The 18,909-nt window shown below is 33.8% G+C and overlaps 2 protein-coding genes and 1 pseudogene across 3 annotated transcripts; 1 reads left to right on the forward strand and 2 right to left on the reverse strand.

Moving 5' to 3' along the window:
- Positions 1-3,074: 3,074 nt before the first annotated feature.
- On the forward strand, positions 3,075-3,943 carry LOC148933415 (E3 ubiquitin-protein ligase RSL1-like). The gene is made up of 2 exons (XM_089060003.1): positions 3,075-3,287; positions 3,485-3,943. Exons 1-2 carry the CDS (start codon positions 3,075-3,077, stop codon positions 3,941-3,943), a joined length of 672 nt encoding a protein of 223 aa, XP_088916129.1.
- A 3,800-nt stretch (positions 3,944-7,743) lies between these two features.
- LOC148933416 (uncharacterized) lies at positions 7,744-10,377 on the reverse strand (annotated as a pseudogene).
- A 3,436-nt stretch (positions 10,378-13,813) lies between these two features.
- On the reverse strand, positions 13,814-15,683 carry LOC125219878 (transcription factor BHLH3-like). Of its 2 annotated transcripts, none has more exons than XM_048121965.2 (4): positions 15,515-15,683; positions 15,330-15,434; positions 14,956-15,123; positions 13,814-14,004 (listed from the first exon to the last, which is right to left on the reverse strand). In XM_048121965.2, the coding sequence occupies exons 1-4, from the start codon at positions 15,590-15,592 to the stop codon at positions 13,912-13,914; spliced, it is 444 nt and encodes a 147-aa protein (XP_047977922.1). In that variant the 5' UTR covers positions 15,593-15,683; the 3' UTR covers positions 13,814-13,911. The 2 variants fall into 2 exon arrangements, with proteins under 2 accessions (XP_047977922.1, XP_047977921.1); XM_048121964.2 differs by having other exon boundaries at positions 14,956-15,126; positions 15,515-15,671.
- Between the last annotated feature and the right edge of the window lie 3,226 nt (positions 15,684-18,909).

The following is an 18,909-nucleotide window of genomic DNA, read 5'->3' on the forward strand; positions in this document are numbered from 1 at the left end:
GAATATTTGAAGATTTGAATGTTGAAGATTTGAAGATTTGAAGATTTGAATGTTGAAGATTTAAAGATTTGAAGATTTGAATGTTGAAGAGATTTGAAGAATGTTGAAGATTTGAAGATTTGAATGTTGAAGATTTGAAAATTTGAAGATATGAATGTTGAAGATTTGAAGATTTGAAGATTTGAATGTTGAAGATTTGAAGATTTGAATGTTGAAGATTTGAAGACTTTGCAGCTAGAGTTTTAAAGAGAATTTTAGAAAATGATTTCAAACACAATTTAATAAAAAGATAATTATACCCCTTTGTTGACATAATGTGGTATTTGTTGACATTTCGTTAATCTTGTGGATTAGCGGCCCATATTGCATCTCATCTCTCAATTTAGCTAAATAATCTCAACATAACAAGACCCCCATAATTAAGAAATATGATGAAATTTTTGTAAATGCTATCATGTTGCAATTTTTTTTTTTTTTTTTTTTTTATATTTCACGAATGAGTTTCGGTCTTGTTTTCAATTTATGATAATTATTGGATAAAATCATAACAAAAAGTACTAGCAAATAGTTCGATCTTGTCTTGATTTGACTCGAACCAAACCAGAACAAGGCGACAGCAGTGAATCAACAAATAAATTTTTATATACTCCATTTTTGGAACAAAATAAAAACATAAAAAAAAATCACACAATTATACCTTATCAAATGCTAATAAATCTACCTCTGTGTTGACAGTGACTATACCAATGTTGTGGTGCAATAAAATGGCAATCTAAATTTTGTAATATCATCAAAAAAAAAAAAAAAAAAAATTAATGCCCCAATTAGTGGATCAACAACACCAGCTTGGTGACCCATCTCATAGAAACGAGACAGCCAGGAGACGCATGTACTGTCGAGGCTGGTGGGACGAGACAACCAACGTGGGCTAGCGGGACGACACTAACTGGAATGCGAGTGACAAGTGTTTTTGGTTATTTATAAAAAACTCGAAAGTCAATTTTTATTTATAATTTTTTTATAAAATAAAATTTTATGCATGAAAATCATATAAAAAAATTACTAAAAATTCACTATGACTCATATATCTAAAAGATTATACTTTGAGCGATATAATTAGTAAACCCAATTCACTAGGAAGTTTTTATTAAAATGTTTTCCCTCCATGTTTGCTTCTGTATTTGATGTGAAATATACTTGAGGGATCCAATAGATCTAGAGAGGTTTTATAAGTTGTTTCGCCAACTCAATTTCTTGTGTATTCAATATGGTTTTATAAGTTGTTTCGCCATCTTAATTTCTTGTGTATTCAATATGGGATGCAGACGTCACACAGGAAAGAAGGTTGTATGTATGGTTAGGGCACGTTATATTGCTAACTTTTTAAGTTGCCAGTGTATTGAAAATGTCAATACGATGACATTAAAATGTCAACACAATATATTGAAATGTCAACAAAATTATGAGTTGACATATTACAGTCATCGTGTTGACATATTTAATACATTGCGTTGATGAGTTAGCAGAGTTAGCAACTTAAGAAAGTTAGCAATTAATCACATCCCTATATATTGGTCAGATATTCCACAAACTTTGGTTAATATTTGGTATTTCCCCCTTACTAAAAGCGGTACAAAATCATCAGCTTTACGGGTTGTGCGAATTTCCCAACTTGACCCGACTTTTCTTGACAAATTGAAACCAACGAGGTAGATCTAAATTTTCCCCTGAACCTTAAGGACCTGTTTAGATTCATTGACTTGGGGGTGAGTTTTAAAACAAGATGTGATTTGGCACCGTTTGGCCCACGTATATAAAATAGGATGTTGGCCCTTATTTTGGGATGATACGAGTTTTAATTCACAAGTACGAGAGAGGTGGAATGTAAAAGGGATTGGAATATTGTAATTGGATAATAATAAAACAAGGTAACAAGTCCCATTAATGAGAGAAAAGTTACCAAAAGTAGCATTATTTATTTTAATGTGACGGGCTAAAATTAAAAAAATAGTCTATTTTTATGAACAGTGTTTTTTTTTATAACAGGAGTATTCTTTAAGTTTAAAAGCGAATAAATTGTGTAAATATTAATTTGATAAATATCTAGATTGTAGTCAATAAATCGAAATCTTTGATTAGGACTTTTTCCAACCAACGCGACTCTTTTTCTTGCTCAAAACATTTGGAGTTCACAATAATCTGTTCCTTTTTTTTCTCAAAAAGTTTGGTGTAGGGATTCAATGAGTATGTCATCTGCTTATTTCATCTTAGAAATTTCATTGATTTTCACTTGAACTATGAACAGTTTGATTATTAACATAATACATTTCCTTAATCAATGATAACTATGCTAAAATTTGATAAATATTTTTTTATATATTCTTAAATAATCAACAAATTAATTACTAAAGTAATTAATAATAAAAAAATACATATGTAATCTTTAATTAATGATAACTATGCCAAATAATTGATAAAATTATTCATATATAATCCACATATCATTACTGATTTAGTTAATAATTCAAAAATACATTGTAATATTTAATTAATGATAATTATGTTAATTACTTGATAAAATTAATATATTCTTAAACAATCAACAAATTAGTTATTGATTTAATTAATACTCCAAAAATAATAAGTAAAGTTTTTTCATAGTATATTATTAATAAGGATATTTTTGTAATTTCACATCTTACACACAAAACAATTTTGTGAACTATCTTACTATATCCTACGTTATATGCTTCTCTTTTTCCAAATATGTGACTCTTTTATCCAGATATATACATCGATATCTCGACGCCTTAGTAAAGGTTTTGCTAAATTAATTATTTTAATACATATAATACTTTGTAATGCAGGTTTGGTAACAAACCGAATTCTTATTGGAATTGGAGAGATTCTCTTTTAAAACGTATAATACTATATATTATAGATATAGATACATAGTCGTTATTAGGTCTTAATTAAAGTTTGTAAATTTGCGACGAAATACAACAAGATACAAGGAAGATAGAAGCGTCACGAGCAACGAAATACAACAAGATACAAGCGAAGATACAAGCGTCATGATCTACGAAATACAACAAGATACAAGCGAAGATACAAGCGTCATGATCTACGAAATATGGCAAGATACGAGCGGAGAAATATGGCAAGATACAAGCTTCATGAGCGACGAAATACAACAAACTTTCACGTGTGAAATCTGCATAGAACCAGCAATGTTGAGCCAAAAATTCAGCCACGGTGCCAATTGTGTTCATAATATTTGTTTTATGGTAGGTCGCATGATTTTTTTTTTCTTTTTTTATTTATTAGTTTTGAATCTATAATACCCTACACTAAAATTAGATAATTAGGGTTTGTTTCATTGTTATATTCTACGTTTCTTGAAAATTGATTAGTACATAGTTGGTGATATTAGCGACCAATTTCGATTTAATAATTAATACTATCAAACTTTGTGATTGAATAGTGCATAGGTAGCCACATCCAATCAAAGATTGATGACAACATATGTACCATCAAGTGCCCAAAATTGGATTGCGGAAAAATCTTAATTCCCATGGAATGTCGGCAGATGATCCCATCTTCGCTCTTTGTAAAGTGGTCTGATTGTTTGTGCCTATCTATTGTTTCAACTTACACAAGCTGTTATTGCCCTTATCGGGACTGCTCTGAGCTGATTATTAATGATTGCGACATGGCAACCACAAAATGTGCTTGCCCCGCTTGCAAGAGGCTCGTATGCTACGCGTGTAGGGCTCCATGGCACGCTGGGTTTAGGTGCAGTGAGGCATCCCAAGTAATGGATGAAAACGACGTTCAATTTGGTCTTTTTCTTGAGGAGATGAAGTGGAAAAGATGCCCTAAGTGTGGTCATGCAATAGAACGCATTCAAGGTTGTCGATCTATTACGTGCAGGTATTTTTAACTACTATGTTTTTGTCTACACTCTTACTATTACCACTTTAATTATAGCCTTTAATTGACTTTTGATTTGTCTCGCAATTTTTCTTTTTTGTGTTTCTTTCATGTTTCATATATGCAGATGTCGGACAAACTTTTGCTATATATGTGGTTCACGAGATTGTCAACATATCCATCAGGATATCGTATTTACAATTATATTTATAATATTGATGACTGTTATATCAATCTTTAATATTGTGTGGGTCGGAATAGATCTAAACTAAAATTCCATCGATTATTTTTGTTTTTAGAAGATTCTTTGTTATTAATGTATACTCCCTATTGATTTGTTTCATATTTTTTCAGTTTTAAGTAAATTGTCTCATGGATAATAAGTTCACTATACAAAAAATTGAAGTATATAGTTAGCTTTTACTAATTGACTGTTTCGAAGTAACTTTTCATATGTAGAGTAATTTTATTACACAAATGATAACTATCGTAATTATACATTGAAGCGATATACAACAAAATCCTAATACAATGCGATAAATCTAAAGCAATTATAATGCGACATGCGTCTACGATAATATTATTTTAATTTTTACAATAAAATATTTATTTATTAAGAATATTGTATATTTACAAAATATCGAATATTCAAAGTGTGAAGAAAGAGATTGAGACAGAGATATATTGAATTTGTGAGACAGCATTGACATTGGTAAATTAACTATTTTTAAATTTTATTGTTATTTTTTTAATAATGAACCAAAAGTTAGTTCAACCTAAAATACAAATAAGACTGAACACACATTTATTCAGCATCGAAACAACTCATTTCTCCAAGTAAACCACCAAATACAATCTAGAGTTAGGTGATCAAGATGAAATGAAATTTTGAATTTTTTAAAATATTCACATTCTACTTTTGACTCAACTTATTTTAACACAAATAATACCCGCAAGTGTACGGGGCTAGTGTAGCAATTAGTAAGCAAGGGTATCGTATCCCACAGAGACAAGATTGTATCAACTCAAGTACCATGAACAAATTTCGACTACTATCTAGACAATCCAAAGAGCAATGGTTTTGTTCTAACACTACTATAAGCATATAACAACGAACAAGGAATTAATAGTAACAAGAAGAATTAAACACAAGTGAAAAGATACCACAAAGAGGAGATGAGAGTTTTGGATCGAACTACAATGGAATTGTATTGTGATTGATTCAACAACTTCGATTACCCATTTTATGTCTCTAGGATTACTAGGAAAGTCGCTAGTCTAGGTTGAGCCCCCTCGCGAGTGTACTCACCCCGTTGATTAACCCTTAATATTGAAGTCTCCTTCTAATATGTTTAGATTAACTCCATAGAACAAAAGACCCAAGCCCTCACTAAGGTTCCCCTCTCTCGAGTGTAGATTATCAAAGTGATGCTCACTCTTTTATCAACCCTGGATAGGTATCTCTCGATACAACTATAAAGGTACACAAACCCAATTGGTAGCTAAGCAATTGAAGTGAAAATGCACAAGAATGAACAAAGAAATCACAAGAGCTAAGCAATCGAAAGAAGTCCTTGAATTAATCACAAACATCCATTGTAGTCTTCACCAAAACTCCACAATAAAATTAGCTACTCATGTTCTTCATGAAAACCAAAACAATGGGTTCAATCAAATACATAAAAAAAGAAAGCAAATAGATACTCCTGTGGAATGATTCTATGGATTAGAGACTCCAATCTCTCGATTTGTAGTCTTCAATCTTCCAATCTCTCTTCAAAGTGTTATTGGGGAAGTGTAGAGTGTGTGGTAGGCGGTGGAATGTTGAATTATGAAACCTAGGCGTTCTTCCTTTTAATCCTCCATAAAAAATCGCGTTTTTGGCATAAAAATACGCCAAAATAGCGTACCCGGCCGGGTGGAATTAAAAAGAGCAAAATTCACCCGGCCGGGTGGTCATTTTTGACCACTTTCTGACTGTTTCCGCGCAGAACACCGTACCCGGACGGGTGGTTAATTCACCCAGCCGCGTGAAATTTTCTGGAACGCGCAGTGTTCTTATAACGGCCATAACTTCTTCTACCGAACTCCGATTGAGGCGTGCAAGATACCCACGCGAAGCTCGTTTGAAGAAGAAGAGATTGATATGAATTAGAGAATGATTGGACTTCAAAATCTCCAGTTAATATTGTCTCAAACCAAGGCTGCTGCACATCCACATATTTTGTACCTTTTTCTACACATTCTTAACAAAATGGTCAAATACCAAAATAATAGAGAAGTAATCATAATCACATCTGATAATAGACGAAATGCGATCAAAACCATGCTAGATTACTCTCTAAAACCAAGAAAAATCCAAGTATGTCAACTCCCTCAAACTTATATAATTGCTAGTCCTCGAGCAATGAACAAAAAGAACTAAAAGAAGACTTGGATTTAAAGAGATTTCGACATCATCGCTGTTTCAAAGAGTATGGAATACAAGGGCATATCAAAATACAAATTATATCAAGTCAAGCCGTCGAGTGCACTGTTACTACTAACTTGTATATCACCTTGGATTCATGCTTCTCTCAAGATATGTGTGTGTATCTCACTCTCAAAAGTGTATGTATAGAAATAATACTCTCAAATCAAAATACAAGTAGTGTTTACCATAGGCTTGCTCCAAATCAAACATCTCTCTACTAGAATGTGAATGTGAATCTAAAATCAGAAAGGACTTTATTAAGGTTGTAATATGGCTCTTTGGACGGTAGGGAACATTTTGGCTAAAGTGGCTGAAAAGTAAGAGAAGCACAAGTACTCGCATATTACAAATCCCAACAAAAGACCATTTCTCATAACAAATATCAGAAAAGTAAGACTTTGTCGAACTTCTTCCTCCCATCCGGTCCTCTCTTATTGAAATTCCCAAGCAAAAACTCCTCTAGACTTCGTCTAGCTTATACCTCAAATTTTTATTTTTCTTTTTCTCTCTTTTTATATATGCATTTTTTTTCTCTAGACTTCGTCTAGCTTATACCTCCCATTTTTTTAAGCAACGCCAACCCCCTATATATGCTTCCAAATTTGTAGATTGACACTTTTGAGAGTGAACTTAACAAATCAATAACATTGGAGAACTTTTTAGGCTAAGAGGGTTAACTAGGGATAGAAATATAGCACTTGTGAAGGGAGGAACAAAGAGAGCCTAACGTCATCTCCTAAACTCACATTTAGTATATAGACTTAATATGATCGGGAGCAAGTTCTAGAAACAACAACAAGTAAATGATAAAATTACACTGAAATGAATGTTTGGCTCAAATCTCACTCGGGTAATAGCATGAATCAAGGCAAACCCGCAATTCGTTACTTATGCACCTATTACTCAAACTCTTAAGTCAAAGACCATGATAGCTTAAAAGATGGATGAAGTTTTTATCATTAACAACTAGTCTTTACCCCAAGAAACTAGAATTCAAACAAGTTCAAATTCAATTCCATAACAACCAAAACCAAAACAACTCACGGAGGTCTAAAGCAAAGAAAAAAAAATATCCTAAAACGTAAATAAAAGGCAACAAAAGACAACTAATCAAATAAAAACAACAAATTATCTCATAAGGCTCACTATCCACCATATCACCCCCCCAAATTTATTCAAGACTATGCAAAGAATAAGTTTGAAAAGTTGGTGGAGAAGGGAGACTTATATAATAGACAAACTAAAACGAAAACAAATCAAAAGTTACCTACTAGGGGTTACCTCCCCTATAGTGCCTTTGGTTATCGTCGTCGGCTCGACGCATTGCAAGCTTTGTTTCAACGATCCAACCTTACTCTAACAATTTTATCGGGGACCGTCTTAGCTCGTGCAACCACATAAAGCTTGTTCAACCGCTTCTTCCACCAAATATGTTTCACATTTTTCCCAACAACAATTTCTATAAATACACCTTGTGCCAATTTAGTATCATCCTTGGCTTTCACATATGCCTCTTGTACCACCTTGCATTCTTTAACCTCCAATGCCTTAGCTTCCACCCTCATTAATTTTTCCATTTCTTGGCGTTTCATCTTATCTAACATACAAAGGATGGCCGTCTTATTTCCATGTCGAAGGGTAAGTTCTCCCTTAGTGACATCAATTAGAGCCTTCCCCGTAGCAAGGACTGGCCTTCCAAGGATAAGGGGGACATTTGGATCCTCCTTCATGTCCAAAACTACAAAGTTTACCAGGAAGATAAAATCATTCACTCTCACCAATACATTCTCTAGGATTCCATTGGGGAACTTGTTGGATTTATCCGCCATTTGAAGAGTGATAGTAGTTGGCTTCAAGACACCGAACTTCAACTTCCGGAAGAAGCTTAGGGGCATAAGATTTATGCTTGCCCCCAAATCACACAAGGCCTTAGTTTGCATATCATTCCCGATCACACAAGAGATGTTGAAGATCCCCGGATCCTTCATCTTTGCCGGCATCTTTTGTTGGATGATTGCACTACAATTCTCGGTCAAGCTCACGATTTCATAATCAACCAACTTCTTCTTCTAGGACATAATCTCTTTCAAGAACTTGAGGTAGTCGGGCATTTGTTGGAGAGCCTCAATGAGAGGTATGTTGAGGTGCACCCTCTTGAAGATCTCAAGAAATTTCGCAAACTTTTCATCTAACTTCCTCTTTTGCACCACTTGAGGGAAATGAATTTTAACTTCCTTTGGCTTGGGTAGAACAATTGCCTCGGGTTGAACCTCAGATGACATATTAGGTGACTCCGCCTCTATCTCCTCTTCTTCTTTCTCTTCTTTTGGCACTTCCTTAGCTTCGACTTCCTTTTCAACTGCGGTCTCTGGCATAGAAGGACCCTCATAGTTTCTGCCACTCCTAAGATGAATCGCCTTACAATCTTTGGGGTTCACAATTGGTTGCCCTGGAAATTGGCCGGGAGTATGTAATTTACTCACAGATTGAGTTATCTGACTCATTTGATTGTCAAGACTCTTCATGTGGGTGCTTAAGTCTTGCACCTCTATCTCTACCTGTTTCAGCCTCTTATCGGAGTTGGCCATACACTCTCCTGTTTGCTTCATAAACGCCATCAAGACATCTCCAAGCTCATTCTTTTTCGTCCCAATGACTTGACCATTCGACACTTGGAATCCCGGTGGTGGCTGCAGGGAATTGTTAGGATTCCAATAGGACAAGTTGGGATGTGCCCTGTTCCCAAAGTTGTTGAAGTTACCACCTCCTTGATTCTGGCGGTGGTTGTTGTAATTCATGTTGTTGCCGTCGTGATGCACATAATTCACATCTTCAATTTCGAGCCCAGTTGGCTCTGTTCCCATGAAGCCTAGCTTGTTTGTCAAGAAGTTTAGCTGCTTGGACATCATGTCCATCCTGTCAATGTCCGACGTGGATGCTACCCTGTAGGTCTTGCTTCTCTCATTCTTCCATCAATCATCGTTGGAAGCTACCCTTTCAATCACCTCTAGGGACTCTTCTTCTCCCAACCTAAGGAGTGACCCCCCTGCGCTCATATTCAATTCGCGCACTGCCTCTGGAGTGGCTCCTCTGTAGAAATTTATGACTTGTTGTCCCGGGCTTAAACCGTGGTTGGGGCATCTCTTCATCAGATATTTAAATCTCTTCCATGCCTCTTGAATATTCTCCTGAGGCTGCATCGCGTAGGAGATGACTTCTGCTTGTCGCTTTAGTGCCTCGCTAGGTGGGTAGTATTTATCCAGGAAAAGCTCAACCATCGCATCCCAAGTAGCGACCGAGTTAGGATCCATGTTATCGTACCAATCTCTAGCATCGTCCTTCAAAGAGAATGGGAATAGTCTGAGGCAAATCTGATCATCTGGGACCCCATTAGCCTTAACCGTGTTGCTGATTTGTATGAACTTGGTCAAGTGCTTGTTGGCATCTTCTGAACCTGTTCCACCAAATGCATGTGCTTCTGCCCTGTTTATCAACCCCGGCTTCAATTCAAAGCTGTTAGCGGCAATCCCCCTATTGTTGATCGGTGGGTTAGCCACTCGTCTGTATGCAAACAAATTCTGCACGGGGTTTGGTCTCACATTTTGCGCATCCAAACGCCTTTGCATATTGGCCATTTGCTGAAGAAGTTGATGGACAACGAGATCGGGATTTTCCACATTATTGTTCTCATTGTTATTCTCCTCGTTGTTCTCATTATTGTTCTCATTGTGATTATTCTCCTCGTTTTTCTCCATCAGAATTGGAGACTGCTGCCCGTACTGTATGGGAGATGGCAATAGAGATGGACTAGATGAAGGAGTTCTCTGAATAGGAGAAGAAAGACGCCTATGAATGGGTGAAGATATCCGAATCCTTTGGTTTAACATCCTCTGTGCGTTCCTCTTCCTGTTGGATGCTTCGATCTCAAGATCGATTGGCTCTAAAGGTGGACCTTTAGAACGCGTGTGCATACAACCTGCCCAAGCAAACATAAAGATTAGAGAACTCAAAAATAAAAATAAAAATAAAATCTAGATTAGTAATCTCTATTATTATCACTATATTAAGCTATAATGACACAAAATTTTCCCCGGCAACGGCACCAAAAACTTGACTCGACTTATTTTAACACAAATAATACCCGCAAGTGTACGAGGCTAGTGTAGCAATTAGTAAGCAAGAGTATCGTATCCCACAGAGACAAGATTGTATCAACTCAAGTATCATGAACAATTTTCGACTACTATCTAGACAATCCAAAGAGCAATGGTTTTGTTCTAACACTACTATAAGCATATAACAACGAACAAGGAATTAATAGTAACAAGAAGAATTAAACACAAGTGAAAAGATACCACAAAGAGGAGAGGAGAGTTTTGGATCGAACTACAATGGAATTGTATTGTGATTGATTCAACAACTTCGATTACCCATTTTATGTCTCTAGGATTACTAGGAAAGTCGCTAGTCTAGGTTGAGCCCCATCGCGAGTGTACTCACCCCGTTGATTAACCCTTAATATTGAAGTCTCCTTCTAATATGTTTAGATTAACTCCATAGAACAAAAGACCCAAGCCCTCACTAAGGTTCCCCTCTCTCGAGTGCAGATTATCAAAGTGATGCTCACTCTTTTATCAACCCTGGATAGGTATCTCTCGATTACAACTATAAAGGTACACAAACCCAATTGGTAGCTAAGCAATTGAAGTGAAAAGGCACAAGAATGAACAAAGAAATCACAAGAGCTAAGCAATCGAAAGAAGTCCTTGAATTAATCACAAACATCCATTGTAGTCTTCACCAAAACTCCACAATAAAATTAGCTACTCATGTTCTTCATGAAAACCAAAAACAATGGGTTCAATCAAATACATAAAAAAAGAAAGCAAATAGATACTCCTGTGGAATGATTCTATGGATTAGAGACTCCAATCTCTCGATTTGTAGTCTTCAATCTTCCAATCTCTCTTCAAAGTGTTATTGGGGAAGTGTAGAGTGTGTGGTAGGCGGTGGAATGTTGAATTATGAAACCTAGGCGTTCTTCCTTTTAATCCCCCATAAAAAAATCACGTTTTTGGCATAAAAATACGCCAAAATAGCGTACCCGGCCGGGTGGAATTAAAAAGAGCAAAATTCACCCGGTCGGGTGGTCATTTTTGACCACTTTCTGACTGTTTCCGCGCAGAACACCGTACCCGGCCGGGTGGTTAATTCACCATGCCGCGTGAAATTTTCTGGAACGCGCAGTGTTCTTATAACGGCCATAACTTCTTCTATCGAACTCTGATTGAGGCGTGCAAGATACCCACGTGAAGCTCTTTCGAAGACGAAGAGATTGATATGCATTAGGGGCTGATTGGACTTCAAAATCTCCAGTTAATATTGTCTCAAACCAAGGGTGCTGCACATCCACATATTTTGTACCTTTTTCTACACATTCTTAACAAAATGGTCAAATACCAAAATAATAGAGAAGTAATCATAATCACATCCGATAATAGACGAAATGCGATCAAAACCATGCAAGATTACTCTCTAAAACCAAGCAAAATCCAAGTATGACAACTTTACAAAATGATTATTGTTGCCATGAATGCAGTACTATATTTCATTGAAATTAAAATATAAGCAAACCTTGCAACTTCAATTTCTGGGAATTATTTAAATTTAATTAGATTTGATTAAAAATGCAAATTTGAGTGTAGTTTGCATATTTATAAGCAACTACACCTTTTGGTCCACCATTTATAATAACCGTCCAGATTAAGAAAAACTGCTCTCAATCTGAAGTGTTTACTATTTATAATAAAAAATAATCTTATATTCATAAACTTGGAAACAAATCAAATCAAATCCTAACTAATTATGAAAGTAAATCAATAATTAAAATCTAATCAAATCCTAACTAATCAAGAATTAAGATAGGTTGGCAGATCCGGCAATATTGCAATATCCATATCAAATCTCGTGCCGTATCAATTATCTTCAAGAACTAGCTTTGTACATCTATTAATAACAAGTGATGAGGAAAGAAATAGTACTATATAGTTACTCACTTAGCTTAATTTAGAGACTCATAAAAATCCAGTTTTGGAGGACGATATATGTTTTAATATCTCGAAAAAATCTAGTAAGTGTGTTTGTATACTACATCACCAAATTTGGAGTGATATTGCAAATACAAAGTGCAAAGGATTACAAAATATATGTAAATATTTAAAAAATGGAAGGTACTTGACATATTTAATAAATATAATTAATACTTCATATATATAGAAAAAGAATTTTTACAAATCCATTGTCATTGTGTGAGATAATGAAAAAACAAAAAATATGTAGCCATGCATAGAAAGAGAATCATTTTACAAATCCATTTCAGATTAGATCGCCAAGATGGAAAGCTCAAAATGCTACCATGAGTAATTCAAATAAAAAATACTACCATTCGGATTGTAATTTTTTATCGAGTTATTAATATTAAATCCTAACCGTAAAGGTTTGGGTTCCGAGCTAGATTGACTAATCGGGCTGCTACCGATAAAATTAACATGCAATGAATCTAATACATAATGATGACAATTAATCATATTTATTGAATATAAAACATTTAACTTTGATAATTTTGAGAAATATGGTTAAAATCAAATATGGTTAAATACTAATTTAAGTTTTGTATGAATAAAAAATAAAACATAAATATATTTTGAGAAAATTTAAAGAATTTTTTAGAAAATAAAATTTCTTATAGTGAATAATAATTTTTTTCTATTTTATTTATTATTATATTAATAAAAACCCAATAAATATTATTAATAAAAAAGAAAATTATTAATTTTGTTATTTATACTATAAAAATAATCGTTTGAGTATTGAATTAGGTGTCAAACAGATTGAACAATTGACAATACTTGATCTAGGCCCAACCCACTGGGCTAATTAAATGTGTGTGAGCTAATCGGGTTGTCATTTTATCAGATTAGAAATTTTCAATCCTAAATTTCTATATTTAACGGGCTATTCGAATCAGGCCGTGGATTATGGACTGCACTCATGATATCCCTAAGTATATATTGTAAGGAACTAAAAGGAAAAAGCAAACCTCAAAAAGATTGATAAAAATCAATTGAGTAAAAGGGTCGATATAATATCATCGTCGTCATTTGCAGACAAACATGAATTGAGGCACAATACATCTTCAAAACAACACAAACCAAAGACAAAATTCATACAAGCAAGAACTGTGGCCCACTGCCTTCCTATTTTTTAATGGGCTATTTAGAATATAAATGAGTGTTGGGCTTCCGTATCAACCTAAGCTAGTTAATCTAATTAGCCCAATTCTAGTTCAGGCCCAATACTTCTATTTTCTTCCATATATATTTTTATTTCTCGTTTACAGCAAGAACATTTGTTAAGTACTAACATGGGAATCTTTCTTTTTTTCATATAGTCAAATGAAACACAATTAATAGTAAAAAGTAAAATTACATTAAACTTATAACTAATTAATCCTGCTGTTCATCATTCGAATTCCTAATCGCTTGCAACACTGCCCGTTTAACTACCTGAGCATCTATGCTATCGGACGGCCCTTCGTTCTGCAGATTTAGTTATGAAATATTAGAAGAAATATACGTACATTGCATTATCATAAGTACATCTCATTAAGTGAGACATTTCTTTTTCACAACGGAATATAAGAAAATAAGTAAGATAGATGAAAAAGTAAGAGAGGGAACAACAAAAAAGTAATGATTCACTTAGCTTAGGATGTCCGAAAAAGGAATATGAATCACTTAACAAGGGACAGAGGGGGTATTAATGACTGTTTTGCTTCCTCGTCCAATTGAAATGTATAATATGCATGCAGCATATTTATTAAGAATGATGTGAATCTGTGTGTGAGTGCGGTTAGTAAGAAGATACTCCATTCGTCTGTGATTTATAGTCCCCTTTTGCCGTTTTGGGTTGTCCGTGATTTAAAGTCTCATTTACTTTATTCCATTTTTAGTAAGTATGCTCACCATTCAACTAAATCATTAAACTCACATTTTATTATTAAACTTGTATATAAAAGTAGAATCCACATTCCAATAATATATTTTCCCATTTTTCTTCACAAAGTCAACAATTTCTTAAAACTCGCGCTGATTAAAAATGAGAGTATAAGTGACGGACGGAAGGAGTATATATAGACTAAGACAAATCAGTTTTTGTCAGCGGGCAATAACCAGACTTATATAAAAGTGTGTGGTGCAAATTAAGAGGCCGATTTAATTTTATGCGGGTTGCACACGTGATTTTATTATTTGATCATGTACGTTTTAACAATCTTCATATACATTTGTACATGAGATTCAAATCAATAACAATCTTCCTAAAATGAGGATGTGATATATAAAGTATTATTTGCATATATTTAGGGGTCATTTGATAGAGGGAAGATAGATAAACCAAAACATGAAAAGCGCGCATACAATTTAGGTCATTTTAGATTAGATAACTCCAAGAAACGATACTAGCATGTGACGTGCGTGCCAGTGTTATACCTCACTAACGGCTTCAAGACGAAATTGATGGGAACAAGAAACCCTAGCATCAAGGACTTCAAGACCTAACTCCTCAAAGGCTTCTAGAATCGAAACAAGCAAACCGGGGCAGTTTTTATCAGACAACACGTTAATTAGGAATCCCTTTTCTAGGGTTTCCACTTTCACCTGCTGCAAAATTTAAATAAAATTATTAAGGTTATATTATGTGTATAAACGTGAGAGTTCAATAATTTAGTTTGATATTTATTGAGAATATAGGTCTCAATTCGTTGACCTTTCGAAATATGGGATTGAGACAACGAATTTAATCTCAAATCACAAAAGGTCAACGAATTGTGACTCATATTCTGAAATATCTCGAAATTTATTACCGTGGAATTTGGTAGAGACGCGACATCTTGATTTAGTGTTTCCACCCTCTCCTTTAACTCTTGGATATATCTGGATGCATCCACCACTATAGATGCTTGATTTACCTATTTCCATTTATTAAAGTGATTAATAAAAAAAATTGCAATAAAATAAATGACTAGTAGTACTTATTTGTGATACCTACAGAAGAAGAATTAGAAGCAGAGCGAAGCTTCTCTAATTTGTGATAAAGAGCTGCTTTGTTTTTGTTTCGAGAGCTCATGGAGGAAACTTGAGAAGAAGATACCTGGATATGGATATGAAGAGGGGTTTAGTTTTAAAGAGAGAGGAAAATAATTATAAGTGGGTAGAGAGAGATGATCAGTCAAGCAATATTGATGTATGATTTTCTTGTTTTTTTCCTATATGAGTACCACATGAGATTATGATGTAATTTTGTGTGTACATTTATATTATTCTCATTTATGCCCATCCACTTGCTATAGATCATCTTTAACTTCACTTAGATTCAAATGGAAGCCTTTATTTATGACAAAGTTTGCACTCCATTTATAATTACTTGTATCAAAGCTATAAGTAAGTTTTACTAACATATATTGCTATTTTGGTATATTTACTGATAAGTGTTGATTCGAATCTTTCTATATCTTGTGTAGTAGTATTTCTTTATATCTTGGTCTGTTACTTGAGAAATTGACCATTTCTCATCCCGTAATTAAAAAAAAATCCTTAGTTAGTTAAGGTGTCTGATCCCTATAATTTCTAATAGAGTTGGAAACAATTACTACTCTGATTGATTGGTTAGCCAAACATCCACATTGTTAATAGTATACATGCATGAATCAATTGAAGAAATCATAATGACTGCCAACTAGCCAAGCTCAAATTTTCTATTCCATTAATCAGCTTACATTACTGATATTACTTACCTTTAAATACTCCAATTATTGACATAATTTGCACCATCTCATAGTCACCAAACACATAACTAAAAATAATTTTGTATCCATCGTTCATTAAATGTCCCATTCTACCGTCTTGATCCACCCGCGAATAAATGTACCATTCCATTTTTACTATTTTTAGCATGCAGGTCCTATCGCGATCAAATAATTTGCAATTGTTCTCTATTTTTTACAATATAAATAAGTTTTTATTTAGAGAGAATAGATTGAGAAAGAGGTGACAAGAAGATGAGGGGTAGCAGACAAAGAGAGATCCCCCGTGAGAAGCGTTTGGATTTGTGACAGCTAATATTTTTACTTCAAACATATATTCTTTCCTAAATCTCCACTTACATCTTCAAAACTCCCAAATCTCACTTTTCTTCACCACTCTCTCTCATAAATATAAATATACCTCTATATATATACTCCCTCCGATCCCATAGAAATAGACCATATTTCCTTTTTCGTCCATCCCACAGAAATAGTCCATATCCATTTATGGTAACCTTTTTTCTTCTTCTCTTTACTTTATCATTTATGGTCCTACCACAATTACACAATTTCAACAACCTTTTGACCATCACTCTTACTTTATCAATTACACGTTAAAACCCGTTAAAACCCGTGCCAATCCTAAAGGGCCTATATCTATGGGAGGAAGGGAGTATATTTTTTATACACGTATTTAATTTGTACATTAATTTTGTAATCGATCTTACATACGTATGTTTTAAAATCCGATTAGTTCAATCGGCCAAACATTAATTAAGGTAAAATATAAATTTGTTTGTTTCTTAATTTCCTCAAACTTATCACGTGCTTCTTCTGAATTTTACCATCAACAGTTAGTCAAATTTTGTCTCTCATCGTACATCCACTGATGCTCCTAAATTATGGGCAGATTTTGCACCCCACCAAAACTTATTTTAAAATAATATCATTAAATTCAACCCTGATTTTATGTGTTTTTAATTCAAAATCACGACATAGTAATTAACTTAAACACATGCGTTAAAATAATAATGTTAAATACAATCATTTATATTTATACAATATCGGAGAAAAGAAGCGGAGATTAATATTCGATTACTTTCTATAAGAGACAATAATGTAATTATCACTGACAACTGTATTGCAGTTCTAATAGAATAATAATGTGTAAGAATAATACAAAAACCATAGAGATTCCTACTCGAGTAACAGTCCTACACAATAAATTAATTCCACAACTAAAAATTAAATTAAATCAATAAAGTAAAATATGTGATCGAGATTTTTGTTGTGGGGAACGCAATTGATTAGAACATTCCATTCTTTAATTTCATAATATACACGACAGATTAAAAAAATCACACTTAATTAAATCTGGAGGACTTAGAAACATATATTATATCTTTCTCAACTAAGTTGAGTCGTATTTTTTTTTAAAATGTCCCAACTAAGTTGAGTCATTTATTTCTTTTGACAAAAATCAAAACATCCAATCACTTTTATTTTATTCCATCATTGACATTACCCTCTCTTTATCTTTTCTACTTTATTCATCTCATATATTTTTCAACATAATTTCTTAATCTCCGTAGCTAAAAATTTTGAGTTAACTTGGTTGAGACGGAGGAAGTACTTACATCTGATACGTACCCTTTTATTTGATCACATGATCCGATGTTATACAAACTCACATGTGTATGTGAGTAACCTAATCATAAAAGCTATATATATTTGATGTAAACTACAGCACATAAAGAAGGTTACAAAAACAGAAATCGGCGATGCAAACTTGTTTTTAATCTCTCTTTCGTGATAAGGAGCTAAAAAGACTTGTGAATGGATATATTTAATTTTAATTATGGTATCATAAATTTTCGAATATAATTGAGAATAAAATTGTCACCTTTCCACAAAGACAAAGCACCAAGTACCCACCTACTCACATGTGTGCATTAATCATCACAACAAAACAATGCACCACACAAATACATATCCAGCTCCATACTTGTCTCTTCCCCTAATTCCAATTTTCATATAGGGGTTCTAGCTTCTCCAATTATTTTATTTTATTCTTTTCTACTTTTTCAATCTATTATAATTAATCTTGTGATTAATTAATCAGGATTCAGGACATCAAAACCATATCTATGTATGGTCAATTCTAGTTGGTATGTATTGCTAATGGTTGCAAAAGGTCGAACATGCTTGCACTATTGATTCACTTGTTTAAATTTAACCACATCAAAAATGTTATCACGACCTAGAATATTTAATAAGATTTTAAATTTATAATTGTCCATTTAATATAGCAAAACATTAAATACTAATGAATATCATGTGAAACAATACATACCGAGTGGTATGTTGCGTATATTTAGCTGATATTGCACACATGTTGTTACGGTCTAAATATTAATTACTAAATCTATTATGATAGAGAAAAATATATTCTAAATTAGAAAGGTATCTCGTGACAAACCCTAGTTTGTTCATTCCTCACCCCAGATGAGATATGAATACCCCATAAATAACTGGGACAGGTGTTATTATGTCTTTCCATGCACAGTTGAAAGCATAACACTGTTTTTTGCAGCAAAACTGTGATGTCTAGGCATGCACACGGTTAAAAAAACAACGGTTC

The sequence above is a fragment of the Salvia hispanica genome, chromosome 1 (assembly GCF_029641045.1).
Source record: "Salvia hispanica isolate PSC_SH4W2 chromosome 1, Shi_PSC_v1, whole genome shotgun sequence".
Taxonomy (NCBI): Eukaryota; Viridiplantae; Streptophyta; class Magnoliopsida; order Lamiales; family Lamiaceae; genus Salvia; species Salvia hispanica.